Source organism: Gambusia affinis, linkage group LG20, assembly GCF_019740435.1.
Source record: "Gambusia affinis linkage group LG20, SWU_Gaff_1.0, whole genome shotgun sequence".
Classification (NCBI taxonomy): Eukaryota; Metazoa; Chordata; class Actinopteri; order Cyprinodontiformes; family Poeciliidae; genus Gambusia; species Gambusia affinis.
In genome coordinates, this window is record NC_057887.1 from 11,406,807 (window position 1) to 11,432,451 (window position 25,645).

At 37.4% G+C, this 25,645-nt stretch overlaps 2 protein-coding genes across 8 annotated transcripts in view; both read left to right on the top strand.

Moving 5' to 3' along the window:
- Positions 1 to 17,378, top strand: part of arhgap27 (Rho GTPase activating protein 27) — a 31,064-nt gene extending 13,686 nt beyond the window's left edge. The window contains exons 4-20 of one of the 7 annotated variants that reach the window (XM_044103017.1): positions 3,005 to 3,445; positions 5,061 to 5,300; positions 6,138 to 6,218; positions 6,338 to 6,466; positions 7,481 to 7,561; positions 7,676 to 7,738; positions 8,955 to 9,022; positions 10,882 to 10,966; positions 12,033 to 12,137; positions 12,304 to 12,402; positions 13,513 to 13,618; positions 14,208 to 14,342; positions 14,700 to 14,798; positions 14,883 to 14,960; positions 15,050 to 15,181; positions 15,336 to 15,441; positions 16,256 to 17,378. In XM_044103017.1, the coding sequence (XP_043958952.1) occupies positions 3,005 to 3,445; positions 5,061 to 5,300; positions 6,138 to 6,218; positions 6,338 to 6,466; positions 7,481 to 7,561; positions 7,676 to 7,738; positions 8,955 to 9,022; positions 10,882 to 10,966; positions 12,033 to 12,137; positions 12,304 to 12,402; positions 13,513 to 13,618; positions 14,208 to 14,342; positions 14,700 to 14,798; positions 14,883 to 14,960; positions 15,050 to 15,181; positions 15,336 to 15,441; positions 16,256 to 16,433 (2,226 nt within the window). In that variant the 3' untranslated portion in view covers positions 16,434 to 17,378. The remainder of the gene's footprint in view (positions 1 to 3,004; positions 3,446 to 5,060; positions 5,301 to 6,137; positions 6,219 to 6,337; positions 6,467 to 7,480; positions 7,562 to 7,675; positions 7,739 to 8,954; positions 9,023 to 10,881; positions 10,967 to 12,032; positions 12,138 to 12,303; positions 12,403 to 13,512; positions 13,619 to 14,207; positions 14,343 to 14,699; positions 14,799 to 14,882; positions 14,961 to 15,049; positions 15,182 to 15,335; positions 15,442 to 16,255) is intronic. The other 6 variants (XM_044103018.1, XM_044103019.1, XM_044103020.1 and 3 more) reach the window with 6 other exon arrangements.
- A 1,582-nt stretch (positions 17,379 to 18,960) lies between these two features.
- Positions 18,961 to 24,975, top strand: vps25 (vacuolar protein sorting 25 homolog). Its single transcript, XM_044103024.1, has 6 exons — positions 18,961 to 19,085; positions 19,959 to 20,104; positions 20,956 to 21,009; positions 21,093 to 21,181; positions 23,588 to 23,663; positions 24,166 to 24,975. Exons 1-6 carry the CDS (start codon positions 19,039 to 19,041, stop codon positions 24,276 to 24,278), a joined length of 525 nt encoding a protein of 174 aa, XP_043958959.1. The 5' UTR covers positions 18,961 to 19,038; the 3' UTR covers positions 24,279 to 24,975.
- Positions 24,976 to 25,645: the final 670 nt, after the last annotated feature.

Sequence of the window (25,645 nt, forward strand, 5' to 3'; positions counted from 1 at the left end):
GAAGACCATGTATCCATTTCCTTGCATTTATGCACTACACAGTTATGCACTACTTTGTGTTGGTCTAAAGCCGACATAATGCAAAAATAGTAACCAAATATATTATTTGGAAATGATTGTTCTTTGGGATCAACGCTTACATTTCCATGGTGTGTTTTGAAAGATTTCCAGGGTAATTTTTTTTATGGATCAATGACACAATTCTTTCATTTCCGCTTTGCATTGTTTGAAATCAATCTGTTTTGAGGTCATTTGTCTGGGTATCCACATCGATTGGTTTGAGATTACATTTTGATCAATGACTGAGCCAAAGTCTGTAATGTGATAGGACCAAAACAAATGGATCAAAACAAGTGTTGTGTAAAAGCAGAAAGGCTCCTTTTTCTTTGTTTGTAATCACTTTTATTTCTACGTCCTGCTTAGTTGAATGCAGGCAGATCTTGTATGCTGTGCTATTCTCAAGCACACCACATTCCATGCATCCTCATTCAGTCGGCTCCATCAGCTCCCTGCTTCCCTAATCATTGGGTATGTAGCTTTTCCTCCACAACAAGCCATCTGTTATAATCCAGAACCGGATTGTAACAGATGGCTGTTATCGTCGGTGTTCTACTCAGAATTTTGCTTCCTTTATTAAATAAAGAGCAGCAAATAAACTATGGAGATGACCTTGTTTCTCCGACTTGCTCTGTGTAAGATAGTTCAAAGATTTAATGGCGACTTATCAGAGTTGGAATGAGGGTGGCTACCAATTGTAATCAATTTATTGATAAGTTTGCAGCTACATGAAATTTGTTTGGCTTCAGCACAGAGACAAGTAGCAGAAGTTAATAAAGTGTCGGCTTTAAGAAAAAATACGAATTTAAAATCCCTGTGCTTGTCTCTTCAATGCCCCTAAATGTTTTCTAGAGCAAGAGATGCATGCAGCCATTCTTGAACAATCCCAAAATAACTTAACACAATCTTTAATTCAGACTTATTTGGAACCGAATCAACAAATCAGCTTTCCAGGGATTTTACAAAGAACGTTCCTGTAAATTTGTAACTGTGTCATTTACAAATGTTTAAATTTCCTTACAGAAAAGCAGTATATCAATGCTCATTCAAACTCAAAGAGAATGCAAATTTTGGAAACATGCAAAAAAACTCGGAAGAGCCTGTAACATTATTTTGTTGACTATGGAGTCCCATTTTTGGAAGAGAACACAATCCCAAGGCCTGTATTTCTTGTGGACTTTGCTTTGCACGCCCTTTGATCAATCATTCTTTCAAAAATACAAGTCAAACTAAAGCGGACCTAAAAACAGTAAATTAAAAACAGAAGGAGACGGATATTTCAGATTGTTAGACATCCTTTCACCTTTTTGAGTTCTGATACTCTACAACAAGTTATTTTTCTCTGTTCTACACTTCTCTTTTTTTAGCATTGCGTGTTTATTCTACTGATCAGAATATACTGCGCAGACACACACACACACGCAGGTTTTGGTAAATATAGCCCAAGAGTCTAGCGGTGACACAAGATCTAGTTAAAGTTTAGTCTAGAACAGACATGTCACAGCTTTTATTTGCGCTATCTTCATGATGGCGAATGAAAGGGTGCACAGGACCATTATTCCCAGGAGTTTTACTCAGAGAATTAAGCGTCTCACTGGAGCAAAGGTGAGGAAAAAAAAAATAAACAGCTTACAGAGGAAAGTCATTGCTTTTGATGTTGCCAAGAGGGTATTTTGATGGAAGCTATGACACATATGTACCAGGATGATCAGTTTCAGGTGCACAGAGGACAGAGACAGCCTTTCATCTCTCTCTGTCACTCTCATTGGTATTCTTTAACCAAATTAGTTGTGAAGGCTGAGTCTACTTTACATGCCCTGTTCCTCCCATGTGGAGCTCTGTTTACATACAGCTTCCCTTTCTCGTCTGGAAACTGAACGCCTAGTTTGTGCGCAAGAAAAACACTGATGAGCTTTTGTACGTGAAAGGTAGCCGGATGAAAGTGGGACACAGAAGTTAATGCGTGACTGTTGCAGTGGAGTTTAACCCAGTTAGAGTCCACTGAAAATGCCCTGTGTTCACATGTTGGTATTTGTGTGGCTGTTAAACTTTTATTTTCAGTCCAGTACATAATTAAACACAACCCAGATTACACAGTTCACGTTTTAACTTGAGCTCAATAGCAGACAATAGCTTACAGTGGTTCACATCAGAAATGAAGTCTGGGTGCAACTTTGCAAAATAAATGCAACTAGGCTCCATTATTGATTATTGGTACGGCGTGAACGCCCCAGATGTTTGTGGGTTTTTTTCTTTTTTCAGTGTTAGACTTCCTGTGTTTCAGTTAGTTGCAGAAGACAAATTTAGGGTGAACAACAGCTTAGCTTAAAGCTTGGGTGTGGTACTTCCTATAACAGTTTTTCCTGTTTAAACTTTATTTTAATTTACCTGGTATAACTTGTGTGTTTTCAGAAGGGTACATACAAGATACCCACAGGGATATCTACTGGGTAATTACAGTATACCTATAGGATACATGCAGGTAATGGGAGTTAAACCTATCCTGTTATGTAAATGATTCTAAAACTGTCCCTGCAGGATATTTTGGAAAATCACGAGTAGAGGGTTCTTATTCAGATGCCCACTTGGTACGACAGTATACCTACAGGGTATTTACAGGTTACCTGCATTAGTTTTTATTTACGGCTTGATGTAAAAACTACAGGAAAACATATTAAGTACTACAATTTACTTTTAACTTTTGTTAACTACTCTGATGTATACTACACACTAAAATGTTAAACTCTCTGTAGGTACCCTGTAAGTGCCCCCTTGCCACCAGGCAGTAAGTCTCATATCTTTCCCTTAGAAAAGTACCTTGTTTGCTCTCCACAGGTAGAGGTGGATACAGGCCAGGGTTTCCTTATTCTACAATAGAAACACTAATAGATGTGTTCAGATGTCAGCAATTCTCTATTCTTATTGTATTGTTCTGTCTTATCTTCAGGTGCAGAATGAAAATCTCCGGTCAGGAGTGTACGTCAACGTAGCAGAGCTTCGCCAAAGCATCTCAGAATCTCCCCCGTCGGACCTTTCACCCTGCTCTCTTTCCTACCTAAAACAGGAGGGATGGGAGGTTCATGTTGACCAAGAAAGTGGACAGGAATACTACTACCACTCCGACACGGGGCGCACCACCTGGGACAACCCCTATCTGGACTCCCCCACAGACGCTGAGCGATTCCCTCCAGAGACACCTTTCCCTCCACCATCCCCTCAATCCGATTGGGCCTCAGAGTGGGAGCAGCTGGTGGATGAGGCCACTGGTCAGCCTTACTTCTATAACCACATGTCCGGGGAGACGTCCTGGGACCCTCCTGAACAGCAGAGCCCTTACCCCTCTCTGATGGAGCCTATGAGCGTGCAGAGGTTTCGCGATGATGAACCGGTAAGGACAGACAGCCTGGCTGCTCTACTTAGGCTTCCTCTGTCTCCTGTTTTAGCTTCACCCAGGGAGAACCTAAATACAGTGTGCTCTTAATGGAATGAAATGTCCTGCACCTACATAACAGACACGACTTAATTCATTATCTCCGAACAGAATAGGCTCAGCGGTAGTCCCAAATAGTTCTCCTGAAAGAACATTTGCCCTCATTTGGATTTCAAAAAGAGACAGTGAGTATTAATATTTGAACAGCCTGAGATTTCACAGGAATTTTGTCATCAAAGGGAAAAATTTTACCCTATCAACAAACATGTAAATTCACTTGTTTTGGGGGTTTGTTTTTCTTTTACATTCCAAGAGGCAAGTGACCCAATTTTTGCCCTTCAGTGACTTCGTATGAGTTGCAAAAAGAGGAAGAGAACATGAAAGTCATTGTAGCTTGCTTCTCTGAAAGTCAAAGACTTGACATGAAGATCATAGTAGTAACTCAGGAAACTGACATTATTCCGTGACTTTCAATTTCAACATAAAGTATGAACAAATAGTTTGTGTCACTTGCTGCAACTGAGGAGCGATAAATGGAAAAATTTACATGTTTGTTGAAATTTTTGCTTTGAGGTCAAAAGTTTCCATTTTTACTCAGAAATTCCTAGATATGCCTGAAATAGACCAAATCTCTTTAAACTACTCAGTAATCATTTATGGCAAACTCTCCTTTTGTTTGGTTTAATGAAAACTAAAAATATACAAAACATGAAGTGAAAGGCCATGAGGGTTACTGACTCACCTGTAGTACAGCAATGGGTGTGGCCATTACACGCCATTCCTCCAGTAAAACGTGATGTTGGCAGCATCATTACTGTCAAGAAAGCTCGTCAGAGATAATGGGAGGATGAATGAAGAATAATGCAAAGCATTCCTGTGAGAGCATTCCTGTTTGAAGCTGAGAAAAGACTTGAGAAGGTGGTGTAGGCAGAACAACAACCTTAAACACACAGCCAGAGCTGCATTGAAATGTTTTACATCAGAGCACATTCTGTGTCTATTGTCCGGTCAAGTCTTGACATAAATCTGAGAATCTGTGGTGAGATTTGGAGACTGATCATCACTGAGGCTAAAAATGACTGAGTTGCAAAAATCAATGGAGACAAACTCATGCGGAAGTGGAAAGTTGTTAGACATTCACACAAAAGGACTTTCAAATGTAATTGCAGTGAAAGGTTCTGTATTGGTGGTGTTGTTTTGATCTGAAAACAACACAGCACACATTACAGTTTGAGATTTTTACTGTATTTATTTAAATTATTGTATTAAACATTACCCTTATTCCTGTCCTTTCTCTTCATAGTATACTACGTTACATTGACAATCTAAATGTAATACAGGCAGGTTTATGATTGTGGGTGTGAACATTTTTAAAAGCATCTGACAAATGCGCTTCTTTTTTTTTTTTTTTTTTTTTTTTTTTTTTACTAGATTTACTCCAGATTTATCCCGTCTCCGATGATGTCCAACCTTTCTTCGATAGTTTGTTCAATTGTAGTTGTAATTTTCACTAAAAAGACAAATCACTTCAAAATAAGCAATAAATTGTTTTACTGTACACTGTTTTTGTTAGCCTCCCTTACCTGAGGAGGACTACCCATCAGAGGATTACTCCGGTGCAGACCAAGCAGAATTTTATAACGATATCCAGAACACGGGACCATCCACTCTTCCAAAGGAGTACGCTCTTGGCCACGTGAGTCGGACCACCATCCCCCGGGCCAACTTGGACCGCAGTACCCCGCCTGGCTGGAACCTCACTGTGGAACCCAATGGGACATGGGTTTTCACCAGTGAAAACTCTCCAGATCAGGTATGGACAGCCCCTCAATGTAACTGAAGAACATTTGAATTGTGTGTTTGAGTACGAGAAAGGTGTCAGCAGACGTTCAGTGGACTTTAACATTAAATGTGCCAGGATTGCAGCACTTATTTTCAGCCTTGTCTGTTCCTCCTCTGATTTCAGTAGTTCTGCTAATAGCATAACAAAGAATAGGAGAAATGGAGAGAAAATGTTAAATGATGCTTTCCTTCACATCTAAGCACAAATTCAGAATGGGTGGATAATGACAACAAACATGGAAGTCTCACCTTTTCTCCACATAATCCAAGCTTTACATACCTACATGGTTTTCTCACTTTTATTCTGAGGAAACCATCTGTTATGCCACTAAAAAGGTAAAAGTGTTCGCAGTCTGATTTCTCAGAAAAACTCATAATTTTGCCTTAAAGTTTAAACCAATACTACACCAGTTAGAATACCCAGACGGGCATTACAGCCAAAGGTTTCTCTGTGAATTGGCTCAGACGCTGAGGAACAACCAACGTGACGGGTAATTATCAGGCGATGAAAGACATTTCTTACCTGGCACACTTTATTCTCACCATAAATGACAGTCTGCCTGCTGACTCTGCTTGAGCTATGACTGGTAACCCTGACACAAACTGTGTTCTCTCCCGTGTTCAGCCCCCTCCCCCAACCTTGGCTTGCACTCTCACCTACATTCAAGACCCAATTTGTTGTATAATCCTGAGAGAAAAGGAGGCTATTTTTGATGGATGAGGAGAAATTCCTTTTTTTTATTTTGCTTTGTGACTTAATAAGTTACAGAGACATATGCCAAATAAAAATGTTTCTGCTGTCTAACAGTGGATCAAGTCTGTGGATGATCAGGGACAAACCTATTACTACCTAAGAGATGGCACCAAGTCTGAGTGGAATCTACCTGAGGTAAAGACCCTTCTCTACTTTGCCAACTTTTGTGACAAATCAAGTTAAGAATGTCGAATCTCTGTCATTTTTATGGTGTAAAATTTCTTCCTTTCTTTTTTTTTGTTTTGTCCTTGAAGGCCCCTGCAGCTCCTTCCCACTCCTATGTCCCGAACGGCGATGAGAATGAAAATGTGCATGTCATCAAAAACTGGAGAGACTCGAGGGTACCTGCTCAATTCTCCACTGGCCAGGAAGATGGGGTACATGCATGTACACACTAACGCCATCACAGACATGCGCTTGTACACACAGGTTGTGTGACACATCCAGGGTGTGTCCAACAGCTAAATATAAAGTTATGCAGTTGGCAAGTAGTGTGGGTAAGTCTGTGTTTATCCGCCAACACTGAAAAGGTTTAACCCTTATTTAGCTAGGCAAATCAACTGCATTGCTCTCTGATTGAGGGAGAGGCAACATTTGCACAAATGCCAGTGAGACTCCTGTGTACAAATGCAGGCTTTTGCTTTTCCTTACTACAAACCTCGGGATCCAAAGGTTGAACATTTTTCCAGTGGGTGCAGTGGAGATCACTTAAACAGAAAATATTAAATTAATAAATTCTTGTCATGTGGGATGACATAGGCAAGGTACTCACGGGCTACTTTTTGACATTAAAAGTAGCCTAATTGTAGAAAATCAATCACGTAAGATCAGACAGATAAAGCAGATTTTGCAGGTTTCCCTTAAAAGAAAGAAGGTTTCTGTTTTGGTCTTGAAAGAAAACATTGTGGTCCAGTTCTTGTAGCATAAGAACTGAAGATGAGAAACTCTTTCTTTGTGAACACTTCCTGTATTCAGCCAAGTTCAATACATGACTGTTCCCAAATCTGTGTTTGTGTGAAACTCGCTGAATGTTTGCGGGTCTGATTACTATGAACTTAAAATGACAGCGGAAAAAACATAGTTAATTGCAGGTAAAAATATTTTGCTTGTTTTTTTATGTCTCACTCTGAAACAATTGAAAAGGTATTACAGCACATTGACAAACAATTAGTTTTAATCACTTGGGTCATTACTTTAACTCCTTGAGTTAATAATAATCAACCTGCCAAAATAAGCTCAGTTTGACTAATTCTGGTAAAATTACTGCCCTGTCGGAGGAAGTTGCACCCACTGAAATCTATGACACACTTCAGTTTTTTTCTGCTTATTCTTCTGAAGTGTTTTGTCTTACATTTGCATAATCAACACTAAGATTTTCATTTGTGCTCTGATTTTAGAGATTCATCCAGAGTCATCTGAGGAACACATCAGACCACAGCAGCGACAGCTCCAGTACGGGAAACTCTCCAGAGCATAATGCAAGTGGACCTTTTGCTCTTCCATTTGAGTTTTGTGACATCAGTAATGTGAACCATTAAGCCCTCCGATCTATCGCTACATCTGAATTGTGTTTTGTGTCTCTCTCCTTTAAGGCTGTTGGGTTTAGGCCCTGGAGAAATCCTTATTATTTGACCTCAAAGTGGCTGCGCTACAATGTGGGTTATTAGTTTAAGCACTCACCTGAGCTTTAGCCATAGATAGCAGCGTCTATCTATGATGGGCAGAAGGTGTGGCTATTAATAACTTGATAAGCATTTGTTTTTTTTTTTAAATAATTTCCTTAAAAACTTTATCCATTCAAATCACCCTGCCTCTCATTAGCAAACCATCTTTTCTCTGCAGCGATATAAAAAGCATCTCCCATGTGCACCATCACCATTGCAGATAAATATATTAATAAAGTAAAAGGTCTTGCCTTAGTGCCAATCCAGGAATACAGTATGTTGTGTTTATTGAAAGCAAAATTTCAATATGTTTGCATTTAGACGCTGATATGAGTTTAGCTGAATAAAGTATATGTTATAAAAATAACTAAAGATTAGTTGATTATCTGTTGGAGTTCAAGACCTTTCACATCGTTGTGTTTTCCAGAATGAATCCAATTATTTCAAAGTACTTTATAAGTAATCCTAAGCAGATGTTTCTTCATGGGTGACAGAATATGGCCTTATCTATGCCCTCAAAGCATCAAACTCTTAAAAGCTTCTCTAGTATATTTATATTAGCTGTGCACTAATAATCTTAACGTGTCTTCCCTCCCCACTGCCTGACTTTTACTTCCTGCTGTTCTGCTTCAAGCTTCCACGGCAACAACCTAACTTATGACCTAGCTATTAATTCTCTAAGTATTGGACTTTTTCAGTTAAAAGACTGAAAGGATGTTAATCGAAAAGCCTACTTTCGTCTTAAGTGTTGAGAGATATCTAAGCGGCTTGCAAAGCTGTGCTTTAAATTTCACTTTCAGTGTGTGCTCTTTAATTTTGGTCAGTGAATCTCAGGTCAGGCAGTCTTTTAGCTTCTACTGACTCTGTGACATTTGTTTCACAATGTAGCATTTATTGTAGTTTTCTTCTACTAAAAAAGGTCCTTAATGCCAGGTGATCTTTATACACTGCAGAACAAAATGTCTCGTCCTTGTCTTGGCGCCTATTTGCAAACTTCAGATGCAGATTTTTGTGGTCAGAGTGCAGAAGTTTTTTTGTCCTTTGCAGATGTCACTGCACTGTAGAACAATGCAAGAACACTCTAGAATCCTTTTACACATTTCATTTTTAGTTTTATTTTCTCGTAGGACATCGCCTTCTTCATCTCTTTTTCGCACAAACCTATCTTCAAAACAATGAAATATTGGCTTTTCTGATACAATTCCAGGTACAGAATTTGGAGAAAGCTGGAATTCTCAACAAAACAAAAATCAGTGAGAACGGAAAGAAAGTAAGGTAAGCCACATTGTTCGTTTTTTAGACGTTTGTGTGTCATAGTTTATGTATATTTTGATTCTTACACAAGTTCATCTCGGTAAACTACAACATTATTGAAAATGTAGCCATTATTCAAAAAGTAAAGTAGCACGTGTTTCTCTTAAATTAATTATTGTGGCTTACATCCCATGAAAACCCAAAAGTCAGACCAATAAAAAGTTAATCTTTTTATTCACTTTTGACTATTTCTGGTAAAATTACTGCCGTTTAGGAGGAATTTGCACCCACTGAAATCTATGACACTAGACTTAGATTTAACCTAGACTTGCAGCCCTCCTGAAAAGTATATTTATCTACTGTAATGCATACGCATTTGACACTTAGTAAGGACTCCTTTGCTGTGAATTACTGCATTGTTGGGTGAAAGCGGTTTTAAAAGCAATTGAAAAACTAGATGGATGGTAGATAGCAAGATTTTCCAAATTGTTTTAAATTCTCTATCTCCTCTAAGCAGCCAAGAGCAAACTCTCTGCGAGGAAACGTGAAGCTCAGCAGGTTCGACAGTCATTAGAGAGCTAAGCCATGTGGACATTTAAAAGTCACCACAAGTATTTCAAAATCTGTTCTCTGACACACAGAGAGCCAAGACAGTTTTCACTTGCAGACATGATAGTGAGGTATGACATAGTCGGCTACAAAGTGTATTACAGAAATAAAAACTGCAAGCAATGAGTGCTCAACACTGTCTTCAGTTGATCAATCCCCCCCTACTGGAAATCATTGCTTACTGATTGTTTCAGGCATTCTTTCAGAGGATATGGGTTGATAGATGAGAACTTCAGCTCATCTCCTGAGTTGATCCTGGTGTCACATGTTTTCTCCTGCCAATATTCCAAAGGTTACGTGTGGAGTCGACCCAGATTGTTGCCAATCCAGCACAGTGATACCAGGGTCATGAAAGCGGCCTGTGATACTTTGTGAAAAAGGTGTCAAGTGAAAGGTTTGCAAGCAGAGGGAAGCATTGACTGCGCTAAAATTTCAGCTGCACGGACTTGGGACTTGAGTAAGGGACCGACACCAGCAGACGGGATTAGTCATCAAATCAGTGTGAAAACTTCACACAATCCCTCAAATAGCTTGATTATATACCTCTGTACTACTGCTACTGATTCTGGGATCTTGATTTCCAAATGAAATCCAAACCTTGCTTTCATCTGAAAACAGGAGTTGAAGATTTAACAGCAGTCCATTTATTTATTTATTTATTTATTGCCTTTTCAGCACAGGGTATGACATTCTGACGTTGTCTCTGGTTCAGGAGAGACTTAACATTAAAAGTGCAACAGTTGCAGTCCATGTCCTTGATAGGTATGCGTGGTGGCTTTTGAAGTTCTGACTCCAGCTGCAGTCCCTGCCTTCTGAAACTCCCCCAAACTCTTGAACAGGCTTTGTTTCCTAATCCTCGTAAGGCTTCAGTTTTTCCTGTTGTCTTTGCAAACGTTTTCCAACCCAATTTTTTTCTATTAACATACAGAACTGGAACATAAAATTTTGTGGCTTATACTCCTTGTGGAAAGTGCCACTGACTTTCTCCTTGTTAAGTCAGCAGTCAGCTCTGTGATTGCAAAGACATAGCCTCTCTGGAGAAATCTGTTTTTACTGCAGTTAAGTCATATTATTTCAATTTTGGTTTTCATTAGTTATAAGCCAGAATGATCAAAATGATCAGAAATTAAGTCTTGAAATATCTCCCTGGTTGTAATACATCCGTATAATATTTTTGCTTTTACAAACTTAATTATTAAAATCATTTTCAGTATTGTTATCAGTTTTTGAGATGCACCTAATCTGTATATGTGTCTTGTTTTTTTTTCCAGGAAAAACTGGGCTCCAACATGGACAGTTCTCCATGGAGGAGTCCTGACGTTCCACAAAGACCCCAAACCCTCCCCAGGCGCCGTGGTAGGGTCCTCACCTTATTAAAATCGGTGGTTAATGTAGAAAAAAATAAGTTCTGCCACTTCTCTATTAATGTCATACAAATATGGGACAGGAAGGTGTGTAATATTTCTATATACATTTGTTTCTCAATCTATAGATTAGCAGTTTTATTGTACTTGGAACCACTTTTAAGCAAGACATAAAAAATAACTGAAAAAACAAAGAAATAAAGAAAAACTCCTAAAACGCGCAATGAAGTGACAAGTCACCTTTAGACTCAAGTGTCCAATAAGCTTATTACTATTACAGCCAGAAAAACATATTTCTTCTCAGTACTAGGCCTAGCCTCAACAAACCCTGGACACAGATGAGTTATTCAGTCATCAGCCGATCTGATGAAAATCCCAAGTCGACTTTGCCAAAACAACATGCTTGATCTTCCGTTGTTGTGGTTGGATTTTTTGTTTGACTGTTTCATGGGGGTAATTTATGCTTCATAGTTTCTGCCATTTTACCTCAATCCTTGAAGCTTATTTTAGAAGTTTATTTTTGTTTTCTCCTTCCTTAAAATGTATGTAATTTTTTCCTGTCATTATCTAATGTGTTGTTAGTACAGCTCAGGACTTGAATAGACTATGTTCTATTCAACTCCTTGTATTAATTATTGCTCGTAAGGACTTGCCATATAAATATATTCCTTTATATTTTCGTTTTTTCTTGCATATTGTTCTTCGCTATTCTGCTTCTTAAACTACCGGTAGTTTAAGCCTTTCTTGATTTATTCTCATCTCCTTCTCATATTATTAGTCCACCTCCCGTTTCTCTTGCATTCACGCTCACCAGTAGTCTTCCCTCTTGTGATTCACCTGCGCTGCCTCTTCATCCCCAAATAAAACCCTAAACCGCAGCACTGCCTCGGCTGTTCTGTCACTTCTGTCAGAATCGCCGGCATAGACGAGCCTTCAGGTCACAAGCTGGCAGTAACAGTCACATCTTTTGTTCAGCTTCAGCTCACCTCCTGGAATGCGGCGCAGTCAGTTTGGTAATCAGCTAATTTTTTTTTTTCTTCTTCTTGTTTTTCAACAAGCAGAACAAGACCAATCAGATTGTTCCAGAGTTTACGGTGGAACTGAAGGGTGCAACGATTGGCTGGGCCACAAAGGACAAATCCAGTAAAAAGAATGTTTTAGAGGTGTGTTTGTTTGTTGACACTGAAAGCAATGTTAAGTGTTCTGCTGAGTGGATGACTTTTACTTTAGAACATGGTCAGTTAAAATATAATCATGTACATTAAAAAATGTATTTGAATCATTAATATAAACTTTGGTTAAATCCCCCTTGATGTATTTTATTCCCAGCTCAAAGGGAAGAATGGTGTGGAGTTTCTTATCCAGTACGATACGGAAAGCATCATCTATGACTGGCACAAAATTTTAAAGGACACCATTCAACAGCTCGTAAGTCCTTGCAGTGAACAGAACCATCAACAGGAAGTAGTTCAATGACAACACCCCCCCCCCCCCCCAAAAAAAAAAAAACCCTGTCTCTTATGCAAATGTTTTGAATTTGCAAATTAGGATTGCTTGTTCTTTCCAGGACACAAAGATTTTATGTTTGTGTTTATATTTAAAAGTGAGCTCACAGGGAGGAAATGGTGAACTTTTCATAAAACCAGGAAATGGGAGGAACAACATATTATGGGTTTGGCTTAAGGCTAAAAAGCTCCATTCTGACATCAGCTAATCTCACTGAACATCTTAGATTCTTCTGTTAATGACTCACTTTTGTAGTTTTTTTTGTTTTGTTTTGTTTTTTGCTCTTTTTGGCTGGTTGTAATAACACATTTTCTGTCTTGTACTAAAGAATTAGGTTACAAAATTATACGGCACAGGAATTTATTTTTCAGCATTAAGCCTTTCAACAAACCCAGTGAAGAAATCTACTCATAAAACTGGCTTATTTTTGTTTGTGTTAGAAATTACAGTTGAAACTTTCTTATTACCTTATCTATTACCAGTTTCTATAGCAGAGTGCTAATTTAAGATTAGGTTTGAACACAGAAGATTTTCAGATTTTTTTAAGAAGATATTATCACTAACCATTATGATAATTACTGCATAAACATGTAAAGAACGTTAAGAAATTTAGCACCAAGCTAATTTAACTTACTTTGGTCAAGCATAAGCGTTACTTTTAACTACACAAGCAAATTTTAATAAAAGGGTCAAACTGGATTCAGATTTTGTCAATCGCTTTACCAGGAAAAGAAATTTACCAATTTTAAAAATTGCCCTCTTTGATTTCAGTATTTGTTTTGGATCTACAAACAATAATATATCTGAATTACATTATTAATTTTAGTCATAAATATTTTTTTGTCAAAAGATTGTAAAAGGACATCTAGTAGCTAGAATGCAAATGGCACCAACTGTACTTACCCAACTGCTGGGAATATTCATTGTTGCAAAAAAAACAAACAACCAAACAAAAAATATATACTTTGCTCAGATTGAAACTAAATTACTCCATGTTCATGTTTCAACACTGCATTCATCTCTCTTCATCAGGACTACCAGGAGCATCATTCTGAGGAAGAGGATGGGGACCTGTATGAAAAAATTGGCAATGCAGACAAAGACGAGAAACCCGGCGCTGCTGTAGACAAGCGAAGACGTAGGTTGACTTAATTTTGGTGAAACGGTTTTGATAAACTGAGCTTGGTTGCCTTTGGCGACAAACAGCAGCTTGGTACAAAATGCCCAGAAGAATAATTTTCCGTATGGTTGTAGAATCTAAAAATTATCTGTGGGAGGAGTTTGGAAATTATGTGGAAAATGACCTTTTTTTTTTTTTTTTTTTACCTCAGTGAAGTTCTAAATAATTTATCCTAACTGGGAAAGTTTAGTTAGGGTGTTGAAGAAACTCAGTAATGTTGTTGCTGAGGGGTCATGTGTGTTTGGTTGCTGGGTCTATTTGTGTTTTGTGGCTCTGAAGAAGACTTAAAGTACCACATTAGTAAGTAGTACTGTGAATAATTTTAAAGGCTATATTGCTATACTTACATATCCAAAGACAAGAACTGGTTTCACATTCTCAGCCCACGGTTGAGCTTGTTTCCAGTGTATACTGGACCTTCCAGAGACGCTTTATGTCTTCAGTCCTGTTTATGATGAAAAACCTGAAGCTAAGAGAGTAGCCTCATGATCTCTGCCTTTACCTATGACCACGAAATACGGAGTCACACTCTGTGTATCTTTTTTAGACCCAAGGCCAAGCATATCTCAGTCGCCCAGCAATGCAGGGGAAACGGACCCGAAGAAGGTTCGGACCAAGCTGATGAAGTTCCTCATGAAGCGCCCAACCCTGCAGTCGGTCAAAGAAAAAGGCTACATCAGAGGTCAGTTTGGCAAGGATTTCTAACCAATGATTTTATGGATGGCCGACGGAAATATTCATCCCTTTATTGTTTTAGATACATTTTAATTTCTTTTGGTTTTTATATATCTAAAAAAAATAGGTAAAATTAAGAGCTTAGATGGATGACATTAGGTTTTCTGCAGGTAATAATATAACTGCGACAGATCAAAATAGCTGTACTTTGGTTAAAATTTTAAAAACAGTAATAGTAAAGCTTGTTGCATAAATCTCCTTCATTCTTACACTTTTTGCTGTTTTGTCCCAATCTTTGTGCTAAGAAGCTTGTTAGTATCTTTGTTTTTCATTCCGTGAAAAATAATGATCTTATTTTGTGCAGAAAACGTGTTTGGTTGTCATCTGCACACACTGTGTGCCCTCGAGAGGACCACAGTTCCAAGTTTTGTGGAGAAGTGTATCAAAGCAGTAGAGAGGAGAGGTGAATTAAATAAGTCAAATATTTAAATTCTTTTTTTTCTCTTTGTATTAAAGTAATTAATCAAAAGCTGCTGGTAATTTCCAGGTTTAGACATTGACGGGCTATACAGAGTCAGTGGGAACCTTGCAGTCATACAGAAGCTTCGCTTCAAGGCTGATCATGGTGAGGTCCATTTATGGTTTGTTTTAACTTTAAACAGTAGCGCCCCCTGCTGGGCTTTAATGCTTTGTGCACACGTTGTCTTAAAACAGAGGAGCTGGACCTGGAGGATGGTCAGTGGGAAGACGTTCACGTCATCACCGGAGCACTGAAATTATTTTTCCGAGAGCTTCCTGAACCTCTTTTCCCATTCAGCCACTTTAATGAATTCGTCACAGCTATAAGTAAGTACATTTTTCACTTCTTAAATATGTAATTTCATGGAAGAATTAGTAAAACTTTTGTTGTTGTTTTTTTTTTTTTTTATCTTATCATTTTGTTTTTATTGATTGCTCCATATTGATGCTGTATTTACTGTATTTTCTTTCATTTTTCTAGGAATTTCTGATTACAATACAAAACTTTCTCACATTTATGAACTGGTCAAATCACTTCCTACTGTGAACCATGACACTATGAAGCTGCTTTTTGGGCATTTACAAAGGTTTGAGTCATTTTTTTTCTGCTCTGATTGATTTTCTATTGCATTGCTTTGAAATGATATGCGTAATGATAGCATTTTACAGTGCCTTCTAAAGGTTTTCATACGACTTCAATGTTTCACCAAAAACATTTTTCATGTCATAGACCAACACAAATTAATGCAACACAAATTATGATTTGTCGAGGGCAAATCATAAAAGTTTTTAATACCTGATGGCAAATACGACTCAAAAAAGTGAGCCAAGTGTCTTTCTGGCTTCCTTTAAATCTCAACTAAAAACCCACTTGTTTAGAGTTGTATTCGAAACGTAATCAATTGCAAATTTATTGACGGAATCTGACTTGATATTGTTTCTATTGTTGATTCTATGTTGCATTGTATTTTTGTGTTTGATTTGATGTAAAGCACTTTGAAATGCCTTGCTGCTGAAATGTGCTACACAAATAAAGTTTGATTTGATTTGATTTTGATTTCTGCCCCCCCTTACTCTGACACATCTAAATAAAATCTATTGTGACCACTTGCCTTCAGAGGTCACCTAAAGAGAAAATAATGACCACATCTGCCTAATGTAATCTCACTTTAAATACAACTGTTCTCTGAAGATTTTACAAGCTTGTTAGAAAACATTAGTGAATAAACATCAAGAAAGATATAGGAACACAGCAGGAGCCTGACAATCTAATTAATTGAAATATAAAAAGGAAAGCAACTTAATTTTCCTGCTAAAAATAAAAGATTGTATGTCTGTCCCTGGGTAAGTTCCAGTTTACTCAGACTCACTGTTTCTTCTCTTTCTTTCTGTGAACGACAGGGTAATTAATTATGGGGAGGACAATCGCATGACCGTACAGAATGTTGCCATTGTGTTCGGCCCAACGCTTCTTCGGCCGGAGACGGAAACGGCAAACATCACGATGCACATGGTCTTCCAGAACCAGATCGTGGAGTTCATCCTGAATGAATACAGCCGTATCTTCCACTCTAGCTAAAGCAGTCGCTCGTGCACCCGGACAAAAGTACATAAAGTGCTTGATTCTTCTTCCCTTTTTTTTTATGGTTTCCCTTTGCGTGTGCATCAGCAGCTTGAATGCCACATGTAAAATCGAAGTTGCTTTCTGGAATAAGTTAAATGTGCCATTGCAGTTAACCTGCCAAGATGAGGGATTTTCAGCTGCCGTTGCTCCGTGTGTTTCTTTTTTTGTTGTTGTTGTTTGTACCTGAGGACGCTTGCACTGTCAAACTGTCTGCGCCAGTATTTTAGGAATGAGTCTGAACTGCACAGGTTTGACTTTTCTTCAGTGAAAGAAGCACTGTATCAAACTGATTTCTCTCTTTGAGTCTCTAAATTGTCTAAACCTCACAAGCCACTTTCTCCTATTTTGACTTTTGCTTTTTTTATTTGTTTTTAGTTGAAGTCAAAGTGTCAAAACAAAGCAGGGTACATCTAGAAAGCATTAGTGCTGTCTTAAATTAGCTTTCATCTTTATTTTAAAACATTTGACATCCTTTTTTTTACGTTTGTTTCGGATTTTATGCTACAGTGTATCACTTAAGTCAATAACTGAGTTTGTATTCTAATATTTTCCTTTTCTCTCACCATTGCCCTTGAATTTATTGTAATATAGACAATTGAAGTAATGCCACCATGTGCCAACATGTTGGTCTGAAGTAGAAAATGAAATATAGATTTTAAAAGGCAGTAAGATTATTTTTCAATTATGCTGTTCTTAAAGAGATTGTAAAATAATGCCATGAAGATAAAATAATGATTTAATGAGAGTTTGAAGTAAACTAAATCTAATAGTGAAATAGAAAAGTGGAAATTATCATAACTGTATGTCCTGTAAATAGTAATAAATGGCATATTTATGCTGCAAGTTGGTGGAAAAAGCACAAGTTCTTTCTATAATAAATTAACTTTTGAAAAAAATGCAGAAGTTGTTGTTTTTTTTGCATCAAAATGTGTCAAATAGTTCACATTCATGTCACTTGGGGGCCCACAACAGCTATCTCCATCACAGGTGTGATGCTTTGTCCACAAGCACCAACTGGGCTAAAATTCAATTGCTTGTTAAATTTACAAACAAACTCCAGTTCAAAAATTACTGACAGAAAAGTTTTCCAATTGGTTTCCTTAAGAAAAAGTTGAACATAGAAAAGTCAGTGTATGTCTATAACTCAATTCAAAAATACTTTATTGATCCCACAGTGAAAATAAATGTAATTCAGATTCTTCAAAGAGTTATTGTAGGTAGTGATGGCTGTTGGCAGAAAAGATCTCTTGTTGCACTCTGTATTACAGTGAACTTGAAGAATCCTCTGACTGAGGACTCTGTTTTCCTTTGACAGTCTCATGATGAGGATGGTCAGGGTTGTCCATAATTTCCTTGGTTTTATGATGAATCCTTTGTTGCATCGTCATCTCCAAAGGTTCCGTGGTAATCCCCAGAACAGAACCAGCTGTCTTTATCAGGCTATTAAGACTTTTTAAAGGGAAACTCATATAATTTCTTTGCAACATACATTTCAAACATTTATTTGTTAATAAATAAACAAATACATGTTTATATATTTGTAAAACGGGAGCACAATAACAACGAGATGAGATGCAGGAGCCAGAGTTTATATTCGCATTCTTATAGTCAATTCAGTTCATTTAAAATGACCCTGAACAATAATCTGAGTAAACATTTCTACATTCGCTGCACACCAAACAAGAGAAAAGATTCAGTGCTTCCTGTTCCAAGATTCTACAAGCTCACGAAGCATGTACATGTTTCAGATTTATACGCATGCTGGTAAAGAAGCCCTGTGCTTTACCAGTTGCCCTCAGCTCCTCTGAATCGTTGGGCCTAGTGTCTCTCATCTTCTTCTTGACAATACTCCATACTTCCTCTGTGGAGTTTTTCAGTTTGAAACAAAAGATGTTAGACGTTGAACTTCCCACATAGAACGTTGTGAAACAAATGAGCAGATTTACAGGCAACATTTTTGCAGCTTTATTCATCGGCATTAGAAGATAGCTTTAAAATCTGTTTTACTTTTCATGCATGAAACTACCATGATAGCTTTGACTAGATATAGTTTCAAAGTCTGTACAGAAATTCAAATAAAATATGAACAAAATCAACAATTATTTCTACTGCTGCAAAAATAATCTAGTGCATCAATTATTATAACTCTTACAATATTGTTTATAACTTTTTGTATTGTTAGCTTTATGCAGAATACACCAACTAAATTTAGTAGTTTAGTAGTGAATGTGCTCATTCTACTGGGGAATATGCACTTTCTGCTGCTCTTTAAATTTGTCAACATACAGTATACTGGCTGGGTAATTTGTCAGATTATCTGTTTTATAATGACTGTACCTTTTCGTTTTCAATTTATGAAGAAGAAACCAATTCAGAACTTCTTACAGCCTGACGAAATACTGATAACAAAGCTTTAAAAAAATTCCAATAAATTCTGATAGACACTTTAATAATGTGTTTAGTCTGTTAGTTCGCTCTGTTCTGTGTGCTCAGCCGGAACTATTTGTGTGGTCGGACGCTCTTCCGGACGCTGTCAGCTGTGAACACCGCATCAACTGCGATGAGTTTTGAGTGGCCCTGGCAGTACAATTTCCCTCCGTTTTTTACGTGAGTCATGTTTTTAACAACTACCGCATAAAAAGAGCGTTAAAACGTGCCTATAAACTATTGTTTTATCTCTATAGCTGCTTGAAGAAGCATTGATTTGTCAACCTAGCACTACGTTAGCTAGCTAATTTCGGCTAAGGAAGTGAATTTACACTCAGATTTTCTAAAGTTAAGAAATAGCTACTTATGGCTTGGTACAATAATGGATTTACATGTAATCCTGAGAAAATACCTGATCACATGTAAGTAGTGTTTTATCGTAGGTTTGTGTTGAAGGAAAATCTGTTATATAGGATGTGTCTCCGCTGATGTTGACTCACTGACACTAGTGACATCTCAGATTTGCAGTGTTTGGAGTCTTTTATTTTTTTGCCCTGTCGTTTATCTATCAGAATAACACATTTTGATAACGAGGTTTGCAGTTTTAGACATATCCAAACTATAGCACAGCCGAATTTGCTGAATCTGCACTGCCTCTTACGTCTCTATATCCATATATATATATATGTGTGTGTCCAAGGCAAATTGAAAATTTTAATACAGTATAATCAATCTCACTGTGGGAGCTATTTTGTAAGACACTTGTCTACTACTTTGTTTGGGCTTGCAACATAGGTTGAATTTTTTAAAAGTAAATCCTTAAAATACTTATTTATCAAAATTTTTTTTTTTTTAAATATTAAGTATGTGTAGTGAATATGTGCTGTCAAAAATATTTACTTGCTTAAAGTTTCTTTGCTGTTAACAAATTTGCAAGCTTCATCCTAATACTTGAACCTATGTTTTCTAAAATAAGCTGAAGCACATTGAAAGCTGTTAAGCTATAAGTATGCCTTACATATCTCGGTTTGTCTGTTTTGTATTTTCGGACAGACTTCAGCCCAATGTTGACACGAGACAGAAACAGTTGGCAGCCTGGTGTTCCCTGGTTCTGTCCTACTGCCGGCATCACAAGCTCTACACTGTGGATGTCATGGAAGCGCAGGAAAGTCCCGTGTTCAACAACAAAAAGATAGAGAGTATCCTGAAAGCACACTTACTTTATCTTTAATACAAGAAGTTTAAATTTACTCTTTGGAGTTGGAATATTTATATAATTTGTGCCTGTAATGTTGATATATATATATATATATATATATATATATATATATATATATATATATATATGTGTTTCTTTTTGCAATGTAGAATGGCTATGGCAGGTACAACCTGTGATTTCTTTCTAAGTATGACAGTTTGACTTTATTAACAGTTTTCTTAAACTCACAGAATGGGAAAAAAAAAAAGATGAAAACTGCCTCAAACATGTCCATAAATACCCATTAATATTTGGATGGCTTAACAAGTTGAAGAAAAAGAAAAACAACACATGCATTATTTTAGGCGTACGACATGAAATTATTCTGATCCGTTTTAAAATTATGGGGTTTTTTTAAAGCATTTTGCAAATAGAGGTCGAGGCTTTTAGTAGGCCATTCCAGAGGTTTAACCTGCTTTATTCATTTCAGACCCAGTTGTGATGTGTTTGTGGAACCCTTGCTCTGTTGGAAAACCTACTTGCGTGTTTTCCTCCAACTTCTTAAAAGACAGTTAATTACATGTAACTGGTTTGTTGGTTTATATAAATTTCACAATTTTTTTGCATGACAAGCTCTGTAGCTGCCGGAAAAAACATTTTAGCATATATTGATAATGACAAGCTTATTGACTTATTTTTTTTCATTCTTGCAGTTCTGGTTTTCCCTTTTATGTTGCAATTAAGCCTACCAGATGAAATGGGTTTTTTTTTTTCCTCCATTGAGGTTTGTAACCTTTGATTTACATCTGCCTTTCTGAATGTTGGTTTGGTTCATCCTTAATGTAAGTCCAGGAAAACTCTCAGTGGAAGCAATTCAAGTTGTGTTTGAAGAGTTGAGGAAAAAAGGTAATTCCTCTTCTGTCTTCATGTTCTCGCTGTGTTGATGTTCCAGCAGTGTTAAACACGCCTGTTGTCTGCGACTTCTTCAGGCAACCTGGAATGGTTGGACAAAAATAAGTCGCGGTGTTTAGTCATGTGGAGACGACCAGAGGAATGGGGGAAGTTAATATATCAGTGGGTGAGTTACAAACTGTCCTCTGTTGTCTTGTCTGTGAGGCTGATAAAGTGAGAGAATCTGTTATTTATAGCACCAAGAGAAGAATGTTTCTCTAATCACATGTTCATTGTGTCATGGAAACCTCTGAGATAATCAAAGCTCTAAACCAGCCTGATCTTAACAACATTATTCTTATCCGTAGATATGGAAACATTGAAATAATGGATTTAGCCAGTTATTCTGCTGTAATTTTATTTCCCTCCTGGTGTTCAAAAGACATACAATAGGATTACTGCACTTACCGGGCCTCTTATTTACAAAATTAAAAGACACAAAGAGAACACCTAATGTAGCATCAGAGCAAGGAAACTAAAGGAACTGATCGATGGAAAGGTTACATTCTGTACACCAATCTCATTCAAAATCTTTCCAAAAGCCCCAATTAGACAGTGCCTCCTACTTTAAAGTTCAAATTGTGCTGCTGAAAACGACATTATTTGTGAACTTCAAACATCCATTGTTGTTAAATACTGCCCGTCTAAGGTGAAGCAGTTACAGTTTTGCGGGGTTGCTGAAGGTTTGACACTCAACGTCATGATAGTCGTTCACTTATTGCCATTGTAAATCTTCAGGTTATCTTCGAGATAAGGATGAATCTGTGCAAATTCATAACTCGTTGAAACCAAACAAAGATATGGAGAAAGCGTGAGACTCTCCTCTCCGTCTTGTTTCTTAAGAGTCAGAATCCACACTGTTTGTCTTTCTGTGGCAAAACTTGAAATATTAGCGATATGGGAACTGCTTATCTGATACGGACTAACACACCCATGTATGCACCAGCTGACCTTAAACTCTGATTTAGGCAGCACTAGGCATCACACATTAAATATATATTGAAACAAGAGTGTATTAATACTACAACAAATAGATAAAGCAAGTATTTTTTAGCCTAAATGGATTGTGTGTCACTTTGTCTTTACACTTGAACAACAATGTTATATTTCTCATATGTTCTACAGATTGTAGTTAATGTGTACACACCTTTGTTAATGTGCCAGTATTTTCTGTCATATGGTATTTAAACCAGTACAACTGTATTAATTAACTGAGAATTAATTAATTAACTTTTTAAAATGTGTTTGTAAATATAGAATGTTTTTGAAATATTTTGACAGCTTCTGTTTGCATCTGAGTCCTGTATTTCCCATTTGTCTGGATTTAGGAATAGGACTGTAAAACATAATCCAGGTCTGACTATAATCTCCTAAAATATGTTGGAGAATATGGTCTGATGAAACCATAACTTAGACCTTGAGCACCATTTCCCACAGCGACACATGGTGGTGGCAGCATCATTCTGCTGGCTTTTTTTTCTTCTTCAGATTGAACTGGGGTTTTAGAACCAGATTATTACATCTCTATAATGTGTCTTCCATTGAATCGCACAGGATAAATGCTATCTTTAAAGTGAACAAAGTTTTGAAACTGTTTATGATTGTGAGATTTTTTTGTTTACATCACAAATACTTTGTTTTTTTAGTTCTAGAAATTTTTTTATGCATCATCAATGCCACCAGCTTTATTTTTCCAAAGGTGCTTGAACCAGGTAACAAAAACAGCTGCCCTGTGTATGTTAAACTTTCCCTTTGTACGCAGTAGCATCTGAGGGCAGTGTGCATATAAACAAACTCAATGTTAATAAGTCAACATCATTATTTTGGCACACCGGGTTATGTAATTGTATACATTTCTAACAACAAAGGTGCTACGGCACACCATGTGAGTTTTTAGATGACATAAACAGCAGATGTATTTTTGCACATTTTGTGCTGTTTGCCAAAATGTGCCACCAGTAATATTAGTGTTGATGTTTGCTCTCTTTTAAGTTTGCTGAGCTATGATGAAATGCTTGATGTCTCAGTGTCCATTGTGCATAAAGGAGAACTGAGGTTTTTTGTTGTTTTTTTGAGACTTTGTGTAATTGTATCAGCAGAAACCAATAGAATGGTCAGAAATTTCACACTGATAATGTGGTTTTTTCTTCTTAAAACTACATTTAAATCTTTTTTCCTAGTAACGGTGTTAAAATTTGTGTGAAATGGATCTGGAAATAAAGGTTTCAGTAAGAAGCAACATCATTTCTACTAGAATGTCTTTAGATTTTTGGATCACATTTAAATGTCTCTCTGCAGATAGTTTTATCTTATTCTCTCTATTCCTTTGTGCTTTCACTGCTATTTTCTGGGTCTTGTTACAGCATATGTTTTTAAAAGTTAAGTTGCAAAGTTCTTATGTATGAATAGTAGTAGTAGTAGAAGAAAGTATTTTTAGTTGAGAAGAATCCCAATTTTAAACTGTGTGCTTATTCTTGTTTGTTTTTTTGTTTTTTTAAGGATCGACAGCGTTTTATTTTCTCTGTTTTCTCAGGTGTCCAAAAATGGCATGAACAACTCTGTGTTTACACTTTACGAACTCTCCAATGGTGATGACACAGACGGTGAAGGTATGATATGGTCCTGATTTCTCATATTTCCCGGCTCTGAAAGGGATCAGAACAATATCTGGAGGATTATGTACAATTACACTAAATACAATTTCGGTAACTTTTATCAGTATTTCTGTAATTCCCCAAAGGCTGAGCTTCTAAGAGAAATCAACTTCTAATTAATGGTTCAGATCATGTGTACGTATTAGAAGTAGGTAATGCTTGGAAAGCTTGGAAAGCTACTGTTGATGTAAACATGAACCAAAACTTTATATCTCAATCGTCACAAGGGGGTCAGTGATGTTTCTCCGTCGATGTTGAGCCTCATCTATCGCAATGATTATGAATGAATGTTAGTTTCATCTATTGAATTGAATTGCTGGGTTTAAAATTGGACAACCATGGACAGACAAGATGAATAAATAAAATAAAGCATCTAATGACGATCCTTATAGTAACACAGCAGTTGCGCTCTGATAATACCATCAATTGATCGTTGTTCTTTTTTTTTTTTATGCAGAGTTCCACGGTTTAGAGGACTGGATGCTGCAGCGCTCCCTGCAGGCTTTACAAACAGAAGGAAAAGCAGAGATCATCTCTATGGATGACGGAAAAGGTGTCAAATTTTTCTAAAGCGGTGCTGGAATCACACTCGTACACTCCGTCCGGGAAACAAGGCGGATCTTTAGGATGGGTCGCACCTCGACGCAGGTGGATGCTGGCCCTTTAAATGTTTTTGTAGTTGCCTCTTTGGTTCACGACCTTCTCTTTCTCTAAGAGAACCATTATTGTTTGCGGAAACAAAAAAAAAGAGAGCATCTGAGGTGACTCTGTGTTTATAATATTATCATTGGTGACATTTGTTGCCATTTAAAGATGCAATGACTGTCAGGGGACTAAACACTATCATGTCTGAATATTTTAGGGGAACATTTCCCCATTAGCTGTCACTCAACTTCTTCATTTAGATTTTAAATGCAACTAGTTCTATCTCCATTTTCTCTAGTAAGGAGTTTACTGTGTGTAGTTAACGCTGGACCTTGGCTCGGCTATTGTTCCTTGGTGCCCAGCCAGAATTCCCAAAGAAATCCCAGAACATAAGACCTGAGGGACTTTTTAAATTTCTAAATAAAAGCTTCCAGAGGAGGAACACGGCAGAGGCTTGAGGCAATCTTCATTCAACCTGACGGAGTGTGATAATATTGGACATTGTGTACAGATTTCTGCCATCCTGTTGTTGTACTGTAGCTTCTGTGATGCTTCTGTTATCTTTCCCTCTGTTCTTTTTCATATCCTACAGAAAAAATAAATTAGGAATTTGTTAAATTTGCTTTTTTGTGTGTGTGTTTCAAATTCTGAGTCATTTCAAATGCTTCAGAGATGCAGTTCTTGCAAGGACACTACAAAGAGTCTTTGCAAAAATCTTGCAAAGACCAAGTGCAAAGTTTGGATGCAAAGTTTTTCTTTGCATCCAAACTGAAACTAATTACAAGAAGGTGCCTGTTTGAAAGATGATAGAAACAGAACAGTGCAGTGTTTAAGCCTGTTTGCAGTTCTGTAAATGCCACAGGCAGAGCTCAGCAGAGTAAAACCTTTGTAATGGAGCTCTTTCTGACTGCAGCTGTGTATGAGGACAGCACCCTGAAAGGTCCACTCACATGATGTGCTGTGAGGATGATACAGCTCCAAGGAAACGTGTATATGTGCGTATTTCCATATATTTGCTGATAAAAAATCCTGCAAATGCACTTGTGGCACAGGTGGAGCCCAGTGTGGCCTTTGGTGGTAGAGGTTTCATGTTCCAGAGGCCGCTGCTCCGCCGCCGTGTGGCTCCCCCTGGAGGTCAGCCACGCTTCTCCCATTTCCTTTCTCCGAGTGCTGCTTATCTCACATTCAGGCTAATTAAATAAGGTCAGATTTAAAGCGGAAGTAAAATGACTCATCGGTTGTGAATAAATTCAGCTCTTCGTAATCAGTGGAAATGCGGATGTGTATCTAAC

Bases quoted from the DNA above. Each gene is read 5' to 3' on its own strand.
- vps25 (XM_044103024.1), top strand. From the start codon at position 19,039: ATGAGTTTTGAGTGGCCCTGGCAGTACAATTTCCCTCCGTTTTTTAC. The intron at 19,086-19,958 runs GTGAGTCATGTT...ATTTTCGGACAG, and splicing joins AATTTCCCTCCGTTTTTTAC to ACTTCAGCCCAATGTTGACA. The intron at 21,010-21,092 runs GTAATTCCTCTT...CGACTTCTTCAG, and splicing joins TGAAGAGTTGAGGAAAAAAG to GCAACCTGGAATGGTTGGAC.